Genomic DNA, 23,363 nt, shown 5'->3' on the forward strand with positions numbered 1-23,363 from the left:
GGAGGCGGTAAAATTTTCGTGGAAAACACCGAAGCCAGTGGACTCATCTAGATTAGATCCGTCAGTGTAAAACCTTTTATCATAACTAACATGTTTAAACTTATTGGAAAAAATCTTAGGGATCTCTTGGGGTCGCAATTGATCCGGGATACCAGAAATGTCTTGTTTCATGGTGGTGTCGAAGAATATAGCGTTATTAGAAGTATCTAAAAGTGCGACATTGGAGGAATCGTATGAAGAAGGATTAATATCTTGAGCCATATAGTCAAAATATAAAGTCATAAATCTGGATTGAGATTGAAGGTCGACCAACCTCTCGAAATTCTCTATTACTAATGGGTTCATAACTGTGCATCGAATTAGCAACCGGTAAGAGAGATTCCAAAAACGATGTTTCAACGGAAGAATACCCGCTAGCACTTCAAGACTCATCGTATGGGTCGACTGCATGCAACCCAAGGCAATACGCAAACAACGATATTATATTCTTTCTAGTTTCAAAATATGCGTGTTCGCAGCGGAGCGAAAGCAGAAACAACCGTACTCAAGAACTGACAGTATTGTTGTTTGGTATAACCTCAGAAAGTCTCCTGGGTGGGCTCCCCACCAGGTTCCGGTAATCGTACGAAGAAAATTAATCCTCTGTTGGCATTTTCGTGTCAGATACCTAATATGACAAGCCCAGGTGCATTTAGAGTCGAACCAGACCGCGAGATATTTAGCGACTAAAACCTGAGAGATCGTTTTACCCGTTAGTACGAGCTGCAGCTGAGCTGGGTTATGCTTCCTAGAAAAAACGACCAACTCAGTTTTCTCCGGAGAGAATTCGATACCCAGCTTAAGAGCCCATTCAGACAAATTGTCTAAGGTATCTTGCAATGGTCCTTGCAGATCGCTAGCCTCGCTACCAGTAATGGATACAACGCTATCGTCTGCAAGTTGCCTTAGCGTGCATGAATTTGCAAGACATTCATCGATGTCATTGACGTAAAAATTATATAAGAGAGGACTTAAACATGAGCCCTGGGGAAGGCCCATGTAACTAATTCGGGAAGTTGTCGAATTGCCATGTGAGAAATACATATGCTTTTCTGACAACAAGTTGAGCAAAAAGTTATTCAAATTTGGTGAAAGTCCCTGCGAATGAAGTTTCGCGCTTGAAACTTCTACAGGGACAGAGTCAAAAGCCCTCTTAATATCCAAGAACGCAGAAGCCATTTGCTTTTTCCGAGCAAATGCGACTTGAATTTCAGTAGAAAGCAACGCTAGGCAATCGTTCGTCCCTTTGCCCCGGCGAAAGCCAAATTGAGTATCTGAAAGTAAACCGTTTGTTTCGACCCATTTGTCTAACCGTAAGAGGATCATTTTCTCCATTAATTTCCGGAGGCAAGAGAGCATCGCAATCGGCCTGTATGAATTGTGATCAGAGGCAGGTTTCCCGGGTTTCCCAATAGCAATGACTTTTACCTCCCCGTCTACTTGCAGAGTCGGGTAGATTCTTCAACAGGTTGAATTTTATTCTATCTAATCCTGGAGCCTTATTGTTGCACGACAGGAGAGCCATTGAAAATTCCAACATCGAAAATGGAGGCTCTTCCATAGTTACTATAAACGCGTCGCGAAAGGTTTCCTGTTCCGGTACAGAGTCCGGACAGACCTTTTTGGCAAAATCGAGTATCCAGCGATCTGAATACTCCTCACTCTCATTAGAAACGTCACGGTTCCGCATGCGCCTGGCGGTATCCCAAAGAGTGCTCATCGCTGTTTCCCTCGACAACGCGTTTACGAACCGCCGCCAGTACCCGCGTTTTTTCGCCTTTACTAAGCTCTTCATCTGCCTGCCCAGTGCCTCGTACTTTCGAAGCAGGTTGACAGTGCCGTACTCCCGGTAGTCCTTATACGCCGCGGACCTTCGCGCGTACAGCTCAGAGCACTCTTTGTCCCACCATTTGTTGGGAGGGCGCTGTCTAATCGTTACCCCGGGTATCGGTTTCGTCTGAGCTTGAGTCGCGGCGTCGATTATCAAGCCAGCTAAGAACGCGTATTCTTCCTCCGGAGGAAGTTCCTCGTGAGTCTCGATAGATTCCGCTATAATAGACTCATAACGCTTCCAATCAATGTTACGTGTAAGGTCGTAGGAAATATTGATTGGGTTCGGGGGAGTTGAACCATTAGCAATTGATATAACGATTGGAAGATGATCACTACCGTGGGGATCGTTGATTACTTTCCACTGGCAATCTAACGCTAGTGATGTCGAGCAGAGGGATAGGTCAAGCACGCTTTCACGTGCTGGAGGATTAGGCACACGTGTCGCTTCCCCAGTATTCGAAAGTGTCATATTGAAGTCGTGGATCAAGTTACAAATTAAAGAAGATCGGTTGTCGTCGTACAGCGACCCCCATAGCGAACAGTGAGAGTTAAAATCTCCCAAAATCAAAAAAGGTGCGGGAAGCAATTCTGCTATATCAAGGAGTTGCTTCTGTTCAATCCGCGCGGATGGGGGAATATATAACGAAACAAGGCAAAGGTCTTTTCCATTCAAATTCGTTTGAATGGCAACAACTTCAATATTCAAGATCGAGGGGAGGTCGATTCTGGAAAAAGAATAGCACTTTTTGATCCCTAAAAGTACCCCTCCACCGTTGAGTCTCGATCTCGACGAATAATGTTAAAATCGTGGAAATTGAGTTGATCGTTCGAATTGAGAAAGGTTCCACAGAGCGCGAATGCGTCACAATTGTATGTATTCATCAAATGAGAAAATAAATCGAATTTGGGGATGATACTTCTGCAATTCCACTGTAATACAGTGAAAAAATTCCTAACCTCTTTCGCCGTATTAGTCATCGAAAGATATAATAGCTGAAATGAGGGGCCAAGTTGCTGCTAGTTGCTACGAAAAGGTTTTCACTGTAGGAAGAAGGGCAAGAAGAATATTTTGTAGGGGATCTGGTATGTTGAATGTTTTGAGTATCCAGTCCACAATATCAGAGAATTTTATGAACCCTGTTTCTTTTTTATCTTCCGATCGAGAAATGGGTGCACGAGGGGTTTTTGGTGCCCCAGGAAGCGGTGGGTACTCCTGGTTTGATTTGAAATTAAAACCGGGGGGTACTTGCTTCGGTTTTTCTTCACCGCTTCCTTTTTGTGTTGTCTTATTGGTCATTCCGCTAGGGGTTATCTTACGACCTTTGCGAGAAAGATTAGGAGAGTTGAGCATTCTCCTCTTCCTAGATCCCTCTGGCAAGGCATAGGAACACATTTCGACGGGATCGTCAGATGTACCCTCATCAGTTGGCAAGAAGGAAAAGATGTTTCCTGTCAAGGGTGGCTCAGCCCTCTTAAGCATTTCTGCAAAAGAGCGCTTTGATCGTTCCTTAAGGGAACGCTTAATTTTTTCCTCGCGCTGTTTGTACGCGGGACATGCCGGAAGGTCATGCCGAGTTCCCTCGCAATAAAGACACTTTTCAGTATCCCCATTGCAAGCGTTCTCAGCATGATTGCCTCCGCACTTGCTACAGCGTGCCTTGTTGCAGCAGTAGGTGGCTGTGTGACCTAACTGCTTACAGTTTTGGCAATGCATGACCCGCGGTACGAACAGGCGTACAGGTAGACGAACCCTGTCCAAGCGGACGTAGTTCGGCAGCGCGGATCCGGCGAATGTTACTCGGAAGGAATCCGAAGGGAGGAATTTCTTCTTCCCTTCTTCGATGGATACTGAATGCAATTGCTTGCAATCCAGTATCTTTACACTTTGCATCAAGGGGTTTTTAAAACAGCCAACTCCATGACGCAAAATGTCATCGACAGTGAGATTCCCCTCGGTAACCACACCGTCGATTTCTACATCCTTGGCAGGGATGTACACGTGATACTCTCTCGTGAAGAGCTCGTAGCCAGCAATTTCGTTTGCTTGCTTCAAGCTACTCACGACAACTCGCAGTTTGTTCGGCCTCACCTTCGTAATCTCGGTTACGGCCGAAAAATGTTTTGCCAGGTCTTTGCCAATTTGAATAATATTCAATGGCTTCTTTATGGGCCGGAAAAAAACAACGTAGGGACCGCCAGCGGCATCTGGGTAAGCTTTTACCCGTACTTCCGGTACTCTTGGTACAGGACTTGGTAAAGGGGAGGGCACAGGGGAAGGTAGGGGTGAGCTGATGGGAGAAATTTCAATTTCTTCCCCGCTTGTTTCCACATCCAGGAAAAGTTGCACCTACATGTCGTCCATTTTGCGGGAGCGTTACGCTCTACCGCAAACAAACGATAAATATTCGAATATGGGGGGGGGGGGGGGGGGGGGTTCAAGTAGTTGATATTAAATTTTAAAAACAATTTTTCAATCTACAATGGATCAAATAAAAAAAAGACAGTAATACTAATACTAATAACAATAGTAATAATAATAATAATTGTAGTAATAATAATAATAATAACAATAATAATAATATCAATAATAATATTAATAATAATATTATAACATAGTAATAATATTGATAATTATAGTAAAAATTCTAAATGTAATACTTCACCGAACGTCTAAGTCACGACCTCACGGCTGATAGTTGGATTAATCGAGTGTCTCCGCAGAACAAACAATGACGATCCAGCTTCGTGTTGTGACACAGTGACCGTATCTTACACGCGACCTTGTAGATGCCACTTGTAGTTGACTTCCACTCGCTCGATCGTATGGTGGTCCGTGCTGCTAGCGGGGTAACAGCGGTGCGGGAGAATTATTCTTGCTGATATATCAGCTGCGTATCGAATCACTGGCGGGGTAGCCTGCCCCTACCAGTGTGCAGATGTTTCTGCCGATATACAACAGGCTATTGTTATCGCGCAACACAAGAACTAATCGACAAAAAAACACCCGTACGATAACTCGTGTATTGTTATTTTGCGAACTCAAACGGAGATAAACAATTTGCGTCTAATCGAGACGAAAGCAAAACAACGAATCAATATTTATGTGTGTGTTTGTGTAATTTGTAATAAAATACAATGATTCAGTTTTCCACATTCACTTCACAGTGAGTAACATTTAAATTAAACTAGACCTACTAAGCCATACAAATAACATACTTAAATCAATTTGGAGAGTTAAGTCAGTGGTGAATTATCATAATTGTAACAACACCAACATATATATTTTGGTATAAAATGACTTGGGCAAGTTTTTGGATAAATTTCGATGATATTGCATGAATCGAATAAGAATTATTTTGAAATTTATTAACTAACACACTAAAATTGAGATTTCTCTAGATCTAGTCGGTGGATTTTTTTTTTAAATTTAACCAGAGGTGTAAAATTACCTCAAGAAATGACCCCTAAACTTGGATTTGATGGACAATTTTTTTTTTATAATAATGATCCAGCGGGGCACCGTGTATATTGGAACTCACAAATGTTTATCTTGTTTCTGGTGCAGATAAACTGGATAAGATGTTTCTCGATGGAAGTTTTCTGGAAATCTATGGAGTTTTTGCATAAATTTCTTTAATCTAAGCGGTGATCGACTAAACGACGTGGTCCATCACAAGATAGTTTTACCCTACGTATGTAAATGTGTTTGGATGAAAAACCGAAACGGAACTATTCTACTACTAGCTGAGTACCCGATCTCACTAAAGTTTCAGTGTCACCTTTTGCTGTTACGGAGGCTGAGAAGTTACTGAGGTCTTATTTATGAGTTCGAAAATTGATAATTCAAGTGACTATTTTGCCAATCAGGTTCTAGTTTGGTAAAGACAGGTCTAGCTGTTCCGAAGTGAGGATGATGTCATAAAATAAACTTACACTTCTATATACAATATACATAGATTTCAGAAGGTTTTATCTTGTTTAGTAATAGCTCAGTTATAGAAAATTTTTTGACGTATCTCCACTATCAAACTATTATTATATTTAGTTGTGCGGGTAAAAAAGCTGATTGGACGTTTTATAGTGCTTCTCAAGAATGAATCGCACAAAACTTCAAAAGTTGCTGGAAAGCACCCACTTCAGGGGCCAGCTGGGAGATATTAAATCTCAGCATTATGTAGTCCCAAAAACGATTGCCACAGAAATGGAAATGCATCGATGTTGTTTCAATTTCATTACAATATTTTGGATACAGTGACTGATAAAACAATAGGACCACTTTAACACTAAGTTCAAATACCTGTCTTCGAATGCCATTAAAAAAACAGCAAAGTGCTACTACACATCAAACACTGGTACTAGTGTGACGTTTTTGTATATTGTTTAATAGACAAAAAATATTGTGTCATATGCTCCAGCAATAATCAATCGTTGAGCATATTTTAAATCCTTTGAACTTAAAAATAGGATCAAATTGAAGGTAGGTGGCTAAGAGATAGGAAAGGAGCTTTAGTAACCCTATATCTTTTCATTTTTACCTAAAGTCTGATAGTAAATAATCCAGCACGTTATACGGGAGCTAAAAGGAACGTTATCGTTAGACAATCGAAATAAATAGAATGAAACAAAGCTATTCGCAGCGAGACATTGCTAAAATCATCGGAAAATCGGAAAATATGGTTTTCAATGCCTTGAAATCGGCGAAGCAGCGAGTGGGAGATGACGAATGACAACTATCAGTCAGGATAGTCAAATCAAGGCAAGGAGGGAGTATATAAAATTGAAAAAATCGGAACTTTTTTTCGATGCCAAATACTTATTTACACTCATACTGCCGACGATGTCCACGCTTCTTAGGCTTAGGTCATATGTGTTCAAAATCACTGGAGGGATTTTTTTCCATCGCTTGTCACGAATATCTATGTGACAAAGTAATCCCATTAAGGCATAACCGAACTATGAGCTTTTTGATCCCAAATATTTTTATTATGACCAATCAATTTTTGCCAAAAAAGAATGGTTAACAGGAATCGGATATTTAATAGATTCAAATTAGCTTGTTCGTTAAAAACATTCAAACAAGATTTAATTATTTACTTTAGCAATGTACTTTGAGCTCTTGTTTACTTCAGATGCCTTTAGGAATTAAGTTAATTAGTTTTTAAGTTATTAGTAGATAACACAAAAAATGTATTGTGATAAACAAAATAGACAAAGGCCGAAGAAGATTAAATATAACCTGTGGAGTCGATTTACGATGATATTCGGCCATTTTATGCTGTCTTCCAGTAACCTTAAGTCACCATCTTGAATTTAAGCAGTTCCACAAAAAATGTCCCAGTTTAAATATTTTTTTAAATTATCATTTTTAATTTGGCTGAAACTTTGCGTAGACGTTCCAATATGCAAAAGATGCCATTTTTTGCTACTGGTTTAATTTTTTGGAAAACAACTCGATTTTGAGAAGCAATTGAAAAATGCTATTTTGGGAAGGTATTGATGATTGCAAATATTTTTAGGGCCAAAACGGTTTGTTTGATCGTTGTGACAACTTCGCAAAAATGTAGAAATTTATGTTGTCTTTCTGAAAAAATAGACACTTTAAAAAAAAATTTATTTTTTGAAAAAAAGTTAAAAGAAAAATTTGAAAATATTTTTCTTAAACGCTAATTTTTTTTCAATCTATTTATTTTTCTATAAAAACTACGAAAGATTACCTAAGCAATGCAATCGGTTTGATCATGGAGAATTTAGGAGAGAAAAATTTTTGATTTTTTGAAAAAAAAAATACAGGGTTCATTTTTATGGAAGGACAAAATAATTATCTACAACTTTGCCAAAGAGACTATGCCAATAAAATAAACCGTTTTGACTGTAAAATAATTTTTTATTCCTCATAGAATGCTCTATTGAAAATTTAAAAGATATCTACAGTCAAAACGGTGAGAATGATTGTTTCCTTCCGATAAAAAACAAAAAAAAATACCACTCGAAAAATAAATTGAAAAGAAATTTTCTTTCTAAAAATCATAACTTTTTTTCTTGATTTCTCCATGATCGGAACAGTTGCATTGTTTAGAAAATCTTTGGTAGTTTTTGTAAAAAAATGATATCAAAAAATGAGCTTTGTAAGATAATAATTTTTATTTTTCTCAAACCCTTTTTCTCAAAATAAATAATTTTTCTCAGAGTATATATTTTTTGGAAAGACAACATTATTCACTACATTTTTTGCCGAAGACGTCACACCGATCGAACAAACCGTTTTGGCCCTAAAAATATTTGTAATCATCAATACCATCCCAAAATAGCATTTTTCAATAGCTTCTCAAAAGTGAGTCGCGTTCCAAAAAATTAAACCAATAGCACAAAATGGTATCTTTTGCCTATAGAAACGTCTATGCAAAGTTACAGCCAAATCAAAAATGGTCGATCAAATTGGTTGCCCGTTTTTTTTTTTGTGGAATTTCTCATTTAAAAAAGACATCTGAGTCGATTTCCGGCCAGTGAGCGTCATCTCGATTCCAGTTGTTCGCCTATCAGATGGTATTTATGCTATTTTCCAAGAACCGGATGTCACCATCTAGAACTTCAAAATGCCGTCTGGGGTCAATTCTCGGACTCTAGGCATCATTCTGATTCTGAGAACATCTATTTTTGGCGGTAATCGGAAAATTAATTCTGTCTTCGAAAAACCAGAGTGCAAAATGGCATCTGAGGTCAATTCTCTAACCTCTGTGCATCATTCCGATTTTGGAAATACCCAGAGTTAATCGAAAAATCTATTCTTAAAGACCCCCAGCACTTGCAGATCGGCTTCCTTTCACGTCCACGAACGCCACCGAGAGGATCAGCGTTCTGTAGAGCGCAAATACCGTGCGGATCTGTGAGCTGCGGGATCTAAGCTAGCCACGCAATTCGTAATAAGCCCTGTTCGTTACCTCAATCAGTCTCTTCGCCTCGTGGCTCGAATATTGATCGTTTAGTATTGAACTTTTGTGGATTTTCCAAAAACTCCAAACAATTCTTTTTGGCTGATTCTCAATGCTAATGCTACATACATTGCCCGCTTTACTAAACTTAAAATGTAAGTCAATTATGACAAAAAATGCAATTAGTTCGTAAAGTAAAATAAGCACAACGGAGCTCTTCCGTGATACGCCTTCCATGGGAGTTGGACACCAACTGAAGTGTCTTATCGCTTGCGTCGCTGTAGATATAATGAGTCAATCTACATAGTGTGCGTAAAGAGACCACTCTCTCAGTTATAGAAATAAACTCCCACAGGGCAGTGTGTGCAGTTTCATCGCGGCGTGATGATATGCGGGAACACAATAGTAGAGGGTGATTCGACATTGGTCTTAGGAAGAGTTAACCTTACCCAGTAGTTTAATTGGCCAAAACACCTTGCCGGTGACAACTGAGATTGCGGGTTCGAGTCCCGTCTGGACGCGGGAAATTTTTTCTAAGTCTAGTCACACTTTTTATTCCCGTTCATCATCGCATTCCCGCGAAACTACATACATTGCCCGATTTACTAAACAGAAACATTCTGTTGTTACGTTCGGGGCACAACGCTTCCCGTAGCTCGGAGCAAAAGGACTCTTTGTAAACAATTCGTTTCCTGCAATATCCGGAAGTCCAATCGGCGCTCGTGTATCGTTGATCGGTGCTCATGTATACGATCGGTGCTAGATGCAATTTAAGGATCAAAAACCCAGGCCACTCGAGTGTATGGAATTCGAAAGAAAACCATTTTCCCTTTATTTATTAGATAACAAAATGAGCCGTATCGCCCCAATATTGCAGTGCATTCTGCCTCATTGATGGGGTGCGTTTTATCGTATTTGCATGGTGCTTCTTGCCTCTTTTTCTTCCTGTATGGACTTCCTCACTGCGACCAGAATCGTTGATCTATTGTGAGATATGCCGGGTGTCTGCTGTATCCCGCACTTCAATTATTAGCAGTACCGCTATTGAGCAGTGGCATGCTTATTATTATTTTTGATCAGTGCTTGTATGTAATGTACTTTCCCTCGTTTTACACGCTTACTGTTCTTCTATACCGAGCCTCCTTCCTGCCAAATATCGCCGATTATAATTCTCTGGAGAAGTTTCGTCGTGCGTCCTTCTGGCCAGTTTTAATGATAAGAGGGACTTATTTTTTGTTAAGAGGAAGTTACGCAAAGGTATTATTATAGAATTCAGCGTAAAAGAAGGGTAAGTGGTGTGGAGCCTGAGAATAAACTGATACTTAAAGTCCTTTTTGACACCGAATGGCCTGATTCTACTAAGATTCGAACCCACGACCATCCGCTTGACAAAACGGACTCTGTAACCTTGCGGCTACGCATCTCCCTTCTTGCCTCTTTGTTACGGTGCATTTTACCTCAACAAGGGTGCTATGCATTTTCTATAATGTTTCAGCATCCGATGCTAGTTTGAACAAATGAATGAAGCTTTTTATATTTTGAGTATTATATAATATTGGTTTAATGTCTCAGCCAGGGTTGATATTTGTTGACACTCTTGAGTGAACGTGAAAAAACGCATCCATAAACGTTATTTTTTTACAATCCTTTCAGAGTTCTCCTTTCCGCTTTTTGCATGTAAGTGAACTGTCTAAATACCTTATTATATTTCATGCGATGGAAGCAAGACAACAAAATCAGTTTATCAGTTAACGAAGATTGTCAAGGCATCGGTCAGTGTCAGTGAAAAGGTGTTTCGGTGAGGTTCATTGTGGTTGAGTGGACTGTTTGTTTTTCTTTTTCGCTTTGAAGTGAAGATCATTTGGTTGGGTTTGTCGTCAAATTTTATTCCGTAACCGTGAACGATGCGCGTGATCTATTTCATCTGAGTATAACAGCACGTTACTAGGACGAAAATCTAGTGTATCTGAAAGAGTGCTGCGATCATTGGAAGTAAAAATTGAAAATGATTGGCTGTAATTTTCGAAGAATTTTGCTGGGGCAAATGACTTTTATCAGCACTGATCTCAGTTTCAACAAGAATATACTCTGCTTCCGTAAACTGATGCGTTTTACCGAAGAAACCCCTGCCATTTCAAATATTTTCAAAAGAATATAGAATGATACGATAATATGATTGTATCAAAATAACTAGATGATTTTTGCGATGTTTAATTTTGATATTATAAATGGCAGCTAGGAAATAAAAATAGAAACACAGATTTGTTTATTTTTTCACAAAATAAACCCCCGTTCTAGATGCTTGTAGCGTGAGAAGACACCCCTTCGAAGGCATGCAAAGCAAGCGAAGATAATTAACAATAGATCCTTCGAAGGTTGTGCACTTGGCAACAGGCAGCCGAGCATTTCTGGGACATTTTTATGCGCTTTGTCAAAATTACCAGCGTCATGTTTCGTCTACAATTGCGATGTTTACTCGAGACGAAGAAGACGCGTACTTGTTATCTACTTACGGACCTGCTCAACGTAGATACTTTTCATCTTCAATTCTGTCGGTATCGTAAATGTGTATCACTTACTCATGTTATCCATCCTGGCGGTGGTTTTCGTGCTGTGATTTATTGTGTTGTCAAATCAAATCAAGTGATTTCACTGGATATTTTCTAAACTTATTCTTCTAAATTCACCGCAAACTGGTAACTTCTGTGAAGTGATGGTGGGACTTAGTGAAGCAAACACTGGCCAAGTTACCGACAGTTTGCATTCTACACTTAACCGTTCACTGTTTTTTTTTTTTTCAAACTTTCGTACACTTTTCGATTAATAATGAAATAAATTTTGTTCTATTTTCTGCCACAATATCGCCAGCCTTCCACAGTAAACGCCTCCGTACTCGGCAAACGTCGTCACATATATAAAACGCTCTCCGCAATGATAATGCAACTCGTCTGTTGTTCCCGTTGAGCAAACACTGCAAAGCCGAACCGAGATCTCAACTGTCGGCATGCGAACTTTTAGGTGGAAGACTCAATTTCCCTCCTATATAATATAACCAGTTCAGTTCGTACTATTTTCCGTGCTTGTCCATTAATGTTTACTTTTCTTTCTCACCGGCCAGATGCCGGCCACAAGCGGGACGACGAACGAGACTAGCGGCCGGCCGGTCGATCAAACCCTGTCGCGGTCAAGCAAGTAGGTACGAGAGAAGACGATGAACCCGAGTGCGCTGCGCAAAGCCGGCCATAGATTTTCGATCGCAAGCACCGCTCAGCTGATCGACATAGGATCGACTCGGGGTGCGACGAATAGATCGGTTGATAACGCGCTCACAGTCGATCTGTTTGTTTACCGAATATACGTTTGATGAGAATAATCTGTATGATTGAAGTAAAATAGGTGTGAAGGGCGATGTATAATGTTTTAATGCAGTGTAATGTCGAAATCACAGCCGCGACTACTATCCCCCCCCACCGCCCCACCAACCATACAGAGAGATGGAGGAAATGAATGTATTTGATGAGAGAGTTGGAAAAACACTAAACAGATTCTATGACTACTCATAATAAATGTGTGTGCTTCCACGATAATTCAGATGCCTATTATTTAATTTTTCAAAGTAAAAACTAGCAAATGATGCAACATTGTAGTTCGGAAACTTCAGGACATAAATTTCATTGATAAATTGTAAGTGTACCTTCAAAAAAATATAGAAACTATAGCTAAGACGGTAGGAACATTTAAAATTTCGTAAAATTTTGATAAAAAATAAAGCGTCTACTGCGATAGTTGGTGAAATGAACCGGTAAACAACGAAAATAATTCTCTAATCACCTGCAGGTCCAAAGATTCATTTACTGAATCCACTTTCCCTTCGAATAAAAATCCTGCGCACAGCCATGGATAAAAGGATTGTAAATAATTTTACCACTGAAGGTATGTGTTTACAAATATTCTGTCCCCATGTTGTGAAGCGTTACTACAAATATTGGTCGATAAACTTATAATAAACCAACTAGTGAACGTTTCGAGCGACCTTCCAACTTAACAAATAACTTTACCTAACAACAGACTCGGGCGAACACATTCCACGCCACAGTTTCGAGACATTCGAAAATGCTGATTACTGGGTGCTTCAATTAGGCGGAAATTCCCGTCATTTTTGTTCTCACATTCTAGCCTAATTTTCTCCAAGGTGCAATTTCTCCATCCGTTTGAAATGGATCATGGTAATATTTCTGCCATTTAACCCGTTCGTACTCATACATAATCTACGCTCAGCTAGAGTTTCGAGAGCTTCGGTTCGGAAGACGTCATCGGATTTGGCAATGTTTTATTCAATTTTCCCACAGCCATCGTCGCGCGATAGCAGTACTACCTAACCGGGCGGTGTTGCTGGTGTTGAAGACGAAGCCAATCGCTTGCTTGATGCCTGGATAGTGGATGGGTGTGAAGGTGGGCTTCTTTCTCATGCCGCTCTGCTAGCTTTTCAATTCGGTAGTTTATTTAAGTAAGTTAATTAAAAACGGGAGAAATAGGTTAGAGCGAAATTTATCGGAATTTCGCCATGAATGCTGGAGAAAAGTATTTGCACTTTTACTTCAGACGTTGGGCGGATGTGACTTGGATTCAAATGCAGATTTCCTTCCCTGTTCGATAAGATTATACTGTGCTTTCTCACCTTTCTCGGTGGAATTCATGCGAAACGTCAGTGAGGTAAATATTGCATTTCTCTGACCTGCGGAAATAGTGGGATCTAACGGGGCACGTATCCAGATTGCACGGATAAGTTAGCTGCAATAAATCGTGATTGCAGTCGCTCGTTCATACCGTATCGCAATGAACGAGGCAGACGTACCACGCCATACCGCATCATAGGTTAGGTGATAAATCTTCTTGCTAGATATAGCTTTATCAACCAAGTGAGTGAATACTGTTGAAATCAGATAAATAACTGAACGAAAATAATCTAACGATTACTGCTGCTATCGGAATTTAACATTGTTTCTTTCATATTTTCAATCTTGTTTCATTGATGAGTGTCAAGTCACATGGGAATAAGGAACTTCAGCAACTTTCACCATGAGTCGCGTCCTAACCAGCGAACGATAGATATCATACTAAACCACGACGCCACACTTCCGACATTCTTTGCGCTCGTCAAATAGTTAGAAATCTAAACAATGTCAAGCCACTGGAGCAGATAGCGCTGCACACGTTCAACGAACCGGTCTTGCCAAGTAAGTTACCAGTTATGTAGGTCACGAGATGAGGATGAGACAGGCGGTTCTAGTTATACTTTAAACAATCATTTTGCGAAGCAAAACAATAACCCGCCACTGTCATGTGACAGGTTAGTGATTTACAGGGGTGGCACGTAATGTGAGCTGGCCAGGGAATTTGGGTTGTTTTGGTGAATTTCCGGAAAACATATTTTTCACACTTTTATATATTTGTTTCCCACATAGGTAATCTTGATGAACTTGAGATTTTCGAGCACACTTCAGATAGAGTAGTAATTCTACGAAAGGATAACGAAAATCGTCAAATGTTTGTTATCAGCACGTTGAACGAGCTTTTTCATGTATGCAAATGACTCTGGTAGACACAAGAAATATTTTTCAGAGCTAAATCGTTTTTTAGTCCTCATGTTGGGAATATTTTTTTTTTGTTTTGTTTTTAACCATTTTCCACTCATGGTAACTCTAGAGCACCAAGAATTGTAATGACCATATCTTGATAGAAAATATTTTGCTTATACTTTTTTTTCTACAAAATGTTGCATTTTTACAAACGAACTTTCAACTCCGCATATCAAATGACAGTCGAATTCGAATTGTTTAAAAAAATGCAGAAGAAAGTCTGGATTTTATGATAAATAAATAATGTACGTTTTTGACAACCGTTTTTTAATAACGTTCATCATTAAATTTCGAAACAAAAATTAATTTACGTAGATCTATTGTTTAATAAGTGGAACGATCCATTAAATTAGCATTTTTTCCAATTGTTTCATTTTTTCATATGGTGCCTCAGAGTACCAATGGACACACAGGAGACAAAAAATACAACGTGTACCTGCTCTAGATATCCCTTACAATAATTTAACATATTGGCCAACATTTGGCTTCACACAGGTACGTGTTCAATGTAGGTTATCATTATGATCGATTCACGCATTCACGGTGATTGAAGTGCAATGTTCTCCTTTACATAATGAAAGAGAGAAATTGTTTTTTTCTGTATTCCATAAAAATAATTCATGAAATGGTCATAAACATAGATTTTCCTGAAAAAAAAACATTTTGTTTCTTTTTCAATTTTTTTTAAATAAATACTTTAAATATTTATATATTGAACAAAAACATTTTTCGTGTCTCGCTAGAAAGGTCCCTTCTATGCTCAAAGGTGCTCGGAGCACCATTTCAAATTATATTTTTTGAAGTAGAATACTTCTCTCAGGAAGTTCGGCTACATAGGGATGTGAAATGAAAATCTAAAACCGAAAAATATGTCCAATTTCAAATGCTAATAAATCGGTTAGTATTCAATGGATTTCCTTCGTTCTTGCAGCAATAGATTGGAAAATCTTCTAAGATTCTTCACAAAATAAGATAATTGTAATTTTATTATTCACACTATTGTACTATTGAAAATAGTCAAGCCTCGTCAAAACGAAAAATTCGACCTCTGATTGGTCGTTATATGCTTGCTTCCCAAGCACGGTCGACAGGATCATATACCTTGCAATTGAAAACATGCTATTTGGCCTATATAAAAGCCTGCTTCAGCCGGAGCCGCTCATAATAGTTCTAGACAGCGACTAGCACTAGCCCTGTGGTTGGTCACCACGTCTCAGGAGCAGCGCGGTTTTTCTCAGCGTGTGTCGCCAGACAGCCATTATTCCCCGCGTGTTGGGGCAGCATGATGATTGCCATCAGGAAATCCAATTTCGGAAATCAAAATGCCTTTTTTAAGGCAAATAAACAAGTCATTGAAAGTTAATAATTCTTGTCAACGCAAGCAAGCATTCTGTGTTGCATCCTAGCAATTCAAATTTGTCGCACCCGTCTAATTTACTGAATGTGAAATAGCTTCCACAGTGCATGTTGTCCGTGTATCTTAATTCCCCCAATGTTAGGGCAGCTCAAAGGTTGTAATTAGCAACCGATTTTTAACCGCAACATGCTTTTTTCAAGGCAAATAAAAAATAATTGAAGGTTAATAATTTTCTGGCATCAACACAAGCAGACATTCTGTGCGGGATGCAATCAAATTCTGTTGTAGTTGTCTAATTTTTACTTTCACTTTATTTAGTAAACCCCCCACTGTAGGGGCAGCGCAAAGGCTGCGATCAGCATAACCGAAATTGAATAATTAACTGCCCTGTTAGTACGCATTCACAAAAGCAGTTAGTTCGACTATGCAGAGCTGATATGTAGTCGATTCAATCAATCAGCATAAACAGAATTTCGTCGTCTCCCAGCTGCCAAGTTGCAACATGATGCAACACGCAACAGCGAGCAAACGAAATCGCTTGATGATACAAACCGCAATAAGATACGGGTTAAAACCGTTGCGTGTGTGAGAGCACCATCGGTGTTTATTCGCTGGATACACTATCTACTGTCTACTGAACGCAATAATCTGCTTACATGCGACACGGGGACGGGAACATTTTCTTCAACCAAGCTGCACAACACGACACAAAACATGTTACAAAACATGAGAGTGCTATCGGTCCGGCTCGACAAGAAATCATTTTTGTGCATCCGTGTTACGAAACTGAGGAAAAACTTTAGAAACTGAAAAAAGAGGTGGAGCTTATCAAATGATCGCTCTGAGCCGGAATGAAGTCACACATATTTTTCAAGTTATATCATTCCACCACGTACGTAAAATAATTCATTCCTATTTTCATCCCTATATAAGAGCCTGTTTTAGTCGAAGCCGCTTAAAATAGTTCTGAACAGCGACGACAGCAGTCCTCCCTTAGCAGCAGCGGGAGCGAGCAGTGGGTACCATCGATAGCGGATAGCGGCCACAACTGTGGCATGGCTGCGGATAGCGTTGCAGTTGCTCAGCAGTTGGGCCAGCGTATAGCGGCCACAACTGTGGCATGGCTATGCATAGCCACTAAAATGCTGTTTCAGCGTGGAAGCGGGAAGCATCAGCAGCAGGCTTGCATGGAGTGAATACATCAGCCACCAACTTTCTCTAAGGCCTCTGCCATAGTAGACGCGAAAAGCGGCGCGAACCGATTCGCTCGGCCGTAGGTTGATGTACAGCTCTACTGATGGCTGTACATTAACCTACAGCTGAGCGAATCGGTTCGTGTCTATTATGGCAGAGGCCTAATGGAAAAGTTGTATCAGTTTGTTCAGAAGAATATTATTGTCGGTAATATTACAGAGATGCGATTGCGTAAATCCGATTTTGAATTGAACAATTGTTCTTTTGAGAACAAATAAAACACTTATTTGAAGAGTTAATAGGTTTTGGTACCAATAGCAGTATAGTGACAGCCTCAGCGGTAGATGCAGATGCAGCCGGTACTTCCCTGAGGCCGATGAAAAGGTTAATGGGAGCAGCACGGCGAAACAGTTCGGGTTATGCTTAGAAAGTTCGCAGGAAGTTCGGCGACATAGGGATGTGAAATGAAAATCTAAAACTGAAAAAAGTGAGAAAAATTTCAAATGCTAATAAATCGGTTAGTTTTCGATGGATTTCCTTCGTTTTTGCAGCAATCGATTAGAAAATCTTCTAAGATTCCTACCAAATGCATGAAATTGCAATTTTATCATTCGAACTATTGTATTATTGAAAACTCTTAAGCCTTGTCAAAACACAAAATTCGACCTCTGATTGGTCGTTATACCGCGCTTTCCCAAGCACGGTCGGCAGAGTTATGGACCTAGTAAATTGGGAATGCATCATTTGGCCTATATAAGAGCTTCATCAGATGATAAACAAACATTTTATCGGATATTAAATTGAACAACTGAAATTTAAAGAACACAAATGATTATTTGAAGAGTTAATATTTTCTCGTTTTGCGCTATAATCCAAAGTTAATTATCTTCATCTACATGCATACTCTGATTATTATTGCGTGTTTGCGTCGCTTAGTGTTTGGCTACGGTCATGCAGAACGCAAATAACGGCGCGATGCGATTCGGCAAGACGAAATCTGTTGAAATGTATAGCTCTACTTCGCCTTAAAAAGAGCTGTACATTTCACCACGGTAAGGCGAATCGCATCGCGCCGGCATTCGCGTTCTGCATAACCGTAGCCTTTGTTCCGTTCCCGTTTAATGATGTCGTATTAAATGTGCATATTACAATTCGGCAGCACTTCAACGTCTCATTTGCACAAAATTTAAAAATATTCAATGAACTTCATTAAAAATATCAGACAAAAAGAAATTACAATACTGCCAACTGACACGCAAGCAGCCGGGTTATCTTTCTTGTAAAAGTATTCTACTTCAACCTTGCGGTCGTGGCTTTGCATACAACCTTCTTGTGATTTTTTCTTCAAAATGCAACATTTAACAGCAATTGCAATAAATCTACAAAGTTGTGCCAATTATGATCTTGCCCGGGTGTTTGCAACTGTTATATTATAACTTATAATATAACTTATAAGTTATACCACATTTTTCTTAGGCTCCCTTCATCCCCCCATCTCCCCTTTGACCCTCCTCTAACGCTAAATTGAAAGATATCTACACAAAACTCCATAAATTTAAATACAATCTTCCAGACAATTATAATTACCGATGGCAGAATGGCAGAAGTAACTATCGCGGTTCGATAGAAAAGAGTAGTAAAGCGTAGAGGAAAGGGTAAAAGTGTAAAAATCCGTCACTCACCACAGCGATAAAAGTACCTTGCTTGATTGATGTTTCGTGATTTTTACATTTTGATACATAACCTCTAAACTAGAAATCCGATTACAATAAAATTCAATAGGGTCTTATGGGGCAACTAGACCTTTCATTTGCAGTTTATTTCATTGAAATCGGTTCAGCCATCTCTGAGAAAATCGAGTGAGATTGGGAGAGCGTTACACACACACATACACACACACACATACACACACACACATACACACACACACTTACACACACACTTACACACACTCACGCACACACACACACACACGAGCATTTTTCACAGGTGGAGAGATTTTTTACACCCATGAGTTACATTCTAAAAGGGCGTATGTCTTTTGGCATAGGTTTTATTCGAAGCGTTATAGCCCAGAAACCATTGGTTGTATAGAAAAACTGTCTAAGAATGAGTTGTAGGGAATTAAAAATGCACCATAAAAAATATACACTGTGCAAAAAAAAATTTTTTTGATTAAAATAAATTAAAAATTAACATTAAATTTCAATTTGAAACAAACAGTTGAATTTTTTTTCGAGAAATTTGACGTTAATACGCAACTTTTAAAAGAAAGTCCAGGATGGAGAAATGAAGAATAATTTTTTTATGGTAGTTTGATTTTTTCATGAAAATTCTAATTTAAACATTTTTCAAAATATTTGTACTCTGATGATTTTGAAAGATGCAGAGAGTCATTTTGAATCAAAAAGCTATTGGTAGTAAACATTCTAAAGGCATCGGTTTTCGAGTTATTTCTAATTTAAGCTCGTAAAAATTATAATTATTTAGGAAAAAACACGTTTTTCTTAATTTGTCCATGGTTCTTCAGCAAAACCCATACGTTCATTGGAATGCTTGATTAAAAATATACAATTCATTCTTTGACAACAAAACGATTGGGCGAACGGTTCTCAAGAAAAGAGTTAAATGTTCTAAGTGATATAAATATATACAAGAATCAAATATTTATTTTCGAGTTTTATTATCTTAGGAACATATTTTTTTATGACATAGATACTTTACAGAACTAGTTTCACCTTATATTTTATATACATCATTAGTAAATGATTCGTCATCTTTTGAAAACAGCTTCGTTTGTATCTTATTTTCTGAAATCGGAACAAAAGAGTAATACTTTTGTGTGGCAGCTATTATTATAGATTTTTTGAAAATATTGCTCCATTCGGTTACTCCTTGTTCATATTATTCATATGATACCCAACTAAATGGCATGTTTGATGAATTTTTATTATTTTTCTGATTAGACCAATCATACAATTCTTTTGCCCTTGTAATGGGATGTTCATGTTCTTTAGCTAATCTTGCATTTCTTGCCATTCGTTTTAATATGCCACCAATTGCATCGCATGGGCCTTTAACATGAGAAGTCGCAAAAAAATGCCACTCTGCATCGACGTTATATTTTGTTTTGAACTTGCAAAGTTTTTTCTATTTTTAAATTGTGAGGCAACTCCATCAGACATTAATATCGCTTTTTTCAACTCTATTGTTGTTTTTAAAAAACTCATTAATTTGGCAATGAACACCTGAACCGCAACAGTATCATGATGGAGTACTTCCGATATTATGATGAAGCTGATATTCTTAAGTGTTCCAGATTCTGAATAGTAAAAAACGAAGGGATGAATGGTGGCTTGACTATCATTCCAATAACTACACGAATCACAAATTGATAAAGACGTATTAAAATGATCTTGACTGTTCAGTATTTTTAATTTTGCAATAACGTTTTCGTTTAATTTGCGTAGGCTTGATGAGCACCGATGATCAGGAAAGAATTTACAGCATTTGGGCTTGGTGTATTCCATTTTCACTTTATTCATCTTCACAAAATGCAAACTGTTTTTATATACGAAAACAGATATTATGGGTAACCCAGTAGTTATTGGTTGCGTGCTTTACAAACAGTTATTATTAGTAAACAAGTAGGTAGTGTTGCACGACAAACATATTTTTTTATAAAACATTCGGTAGAGGGAACGTGTAGGTTATTTATCCAATCGTTTTGTTGTCAAAGAATGAATTGAATATTTTTGATCAAGCATTCCAATGAACGTATGGTTTTTGCTGAAGAACTATGGACAAATTAAGAAAAACGTGTATTTTCCGAAATATTAATAATTTTTCGAGCTTAAATTAAAAATAACTCGAAAACCGATGCCTTTAGAATGTTTACTACCAAGAGCTTTTTGATTCAAAATGACTCTCTGCATCTTTTAAAATCATCAGAATATAAATATTTTGAAAAATGTTTAAATTAGAATTTTTATAAAAAATTAATCTACCATAAAAAAATTATTCTTCATTTCTCCATCCTGGACTTTCTTTTAAAAGTTGCGTATTAACGTCAAGTTTCTTAAAAAAAATAAAACAAAAATTCAACTCTTATTTTTTAAATTGAAATTTAATGTTAATTTTTAATTTTTTTTGTCAAAAAAAATTTTTTTTGTACAGTGTATATTTTTTTATGATGCATTTTTAATTCCCTACAACTCATTCTCAGACAGTTTTTCTATACAACCAACGGTTTCTGGGCTACAATGCTTTGAATAAAACCTATGCCAAAAGGCATACGCCCTTTCAGAATGTAACTCATGGGTGTAAAAAATCTCTCCATCTGTGGAAAATGCTCAGTTTGCTAAGCAAAATACGTGTGCAAAGTTTCATTCAAATCAAAAATGGTCGATATTCGACCATAGGTCATTCGGCGCGATCTTGCTCCTTAGTTTTTGCAGTGATTGCTATACCTTTCTAGGAGGAAGGCAAAAAAGTGTGAGAAAATCGAGCGTGAATTTGGCGAGTAGTGATAAAAACGACTGTTGATAAAATCGAAAAAGCACTGTACCAATTATTACATTACGAGTTTGGGACAAACTTCACCTATTCAAAAAAAAAAAAAACATTGGTTATGAAAAATCCGTTCTGTGATAGCAAGATTAAAAGTATTCCAGCAGGACACATTTTCGTTACATTTTTCAGGTTGTCGATAGTGTACGCATAGTATGACTGGGGTTTTGAAATATAAAATTCTCTACTGATAACGAATAACCACAAAATGTAATAAAATTATGATAAGATAATGGGTTCCAAAAGTTGCTGAACAATTTACATTCGATAATGCCTTTAAACCTATAGCATAGCTAAATATGAGTTTAAGGACTTGAAATCAGTTATGTACGGTTCGAATTCTTTCTAAAAACAGGGTAATTGCGTACTTTTCGTCATTCCAAATAGTAGTTTTACTTTTATTTCACGTTTGAGTAAATAACTTAATTATCAGAATAAATTGAAGAGATTGGTACTCTTTTACACCGTTGTTCATATATGAATGTATGATTCAAGTATAAAAGAAATCTATTCGACATTAATTTGAGAATTTTTAAGGCAAATCAGTACTAATGATGTCATTTCTGTAGATGTGTAGGCATATTTTACTGTGGCTGAACACGGTCTTCAAATACAACAATTCTCAAAGCTTCTTATGCAATAGTTTTCTTGGTTATACAGACAAAATCTTTTTGATATCTTTGATAACTATAAGTTCACCTACCTTCACCGTAATCCATGTTTCACGAATTTGGTTGAGGAAGACAGATTCGCACTGTTTCCGGAAACTACACCACACTGACTGTCTTGCTGGGCACACTAAGCTAATTACCAGTCACAAATTATTTTTGGGAATGCAAAATTCTTCAGCACCCACTTTTCCAACCATACGCGAACTGCTATTACGTGCGAAAAAGCGCCAGCAGCCTTTCGGGCGGACATTAAATGTTATCCATCCACCAACACCAGCTCCGCCGCAAACCTAGACAAGTGGGAGGGAGATGATGATACGCATGGACCGCCCGATCGGGCAGATCGGACCGAGCTGGAGGAATTCTAGGCTGGGACGGTTGGGGAATTTCTGAGATAAGACCCAAATCAAACAAGTGTGACGACAAGAGGCCGACTTTGTCCCGTTTGATCAGCTCAGTCAGCTTGCGATAAGACACCGCGCTCGGAGCAGCGAAGAGGGATGTTGTGTTGATGAACTGCCGCGCTTGTTTGAAATATGTGTGTAGACATGGCGAAGATAAAAGCTTCTACGCGCACAACTGCACTATATATAATTATCATTTTATTTAAATTTTGCAATCTCATTAATCTCAGTCAGAGTCTGACGTGGAATTACTAAACTACATCCTTCCTCTGTACTCGTTTCGGATTTCCTTGAATAAACTGTTACTCCTGCCGCGTAGATAGAAGCAAAGCTTTAATGTATCTCGGTCAGCATAACTCTCAGGCGCATTCAATATGTATGGCAAAGCACTCGACTGTCCGACAAACTTCCTAAACGCGAAAGCCATTCCGACAGACAGTTATTCAATATCACCGAAACGCCGCTTCCACCCGCAACAGGATTATGAAGCACCGTTTTGTTGTTCACTCACCCAACATTCGAAAGCCAAAACGAGATTTTTAATTTAAATTTCATAACTACCCTTCTCCGTGAAGATGAAATCCAAACGCTTTGGTCCATTCTATTCTTCTTTGCACTGCAGTCATATCGAAACGTTATGTGTGATGATGATGCATCACAGTGTGCAGTTTCCATCTCGCTTTCGAGTACTACAGAGAAGGCTGCATCGCTTCAATACTCGTACATGG

General features: G+C 38.4%; 1 protein-coding gene across 2 annotated transcripts in view; it reads right to left on the reverse strand.

Moving 5' to 3' along the window:
• Nucleotides 1–22,420, reverse strand: part of LOC129726431 (uncharacterized) — an 80,794-nt gene extending 58,374 nt beyond the window's left edge. The window contains exon 1 of one of the 2 annotated variants that reach the window (XM_055683115.1): nucleotides 22,264–22,420. In XM_055683115.1, coding sequence (XP_055539090.1) covers nucleotides 22,264–22,279 — 16 coding nt within the window. In that variant the 5' untranslated portion in view covers nucleotides 22,280–22,420. Of the gene's footprint in view, nucleotides 1–11,380; nucleotides 11,814–22,263 lie in introns of those variants that run through there. The other variant, XM_055683116.1, reaches the window with a different exon arrangement.
• Nucleotides 22,421–23,363: the final 943 nt, after the last annotated feature.

The sequence above is a fragment of the Wyeomyia smithii genome, chromosome 3 (assembly GCF_029784165.1).
Source record: "Wyeomyia smithii strain HCP4-BCI-WySm-NY-G18 chromosome 3, ASM2978416v1, whole genome shotgun sequence".
Lineage (NCBI taxonomy): Eukaryota > Metazoa > Arthropoda > Insecta > Diptera > Culicidae > Wyeomyia > Wyeomyia smithii.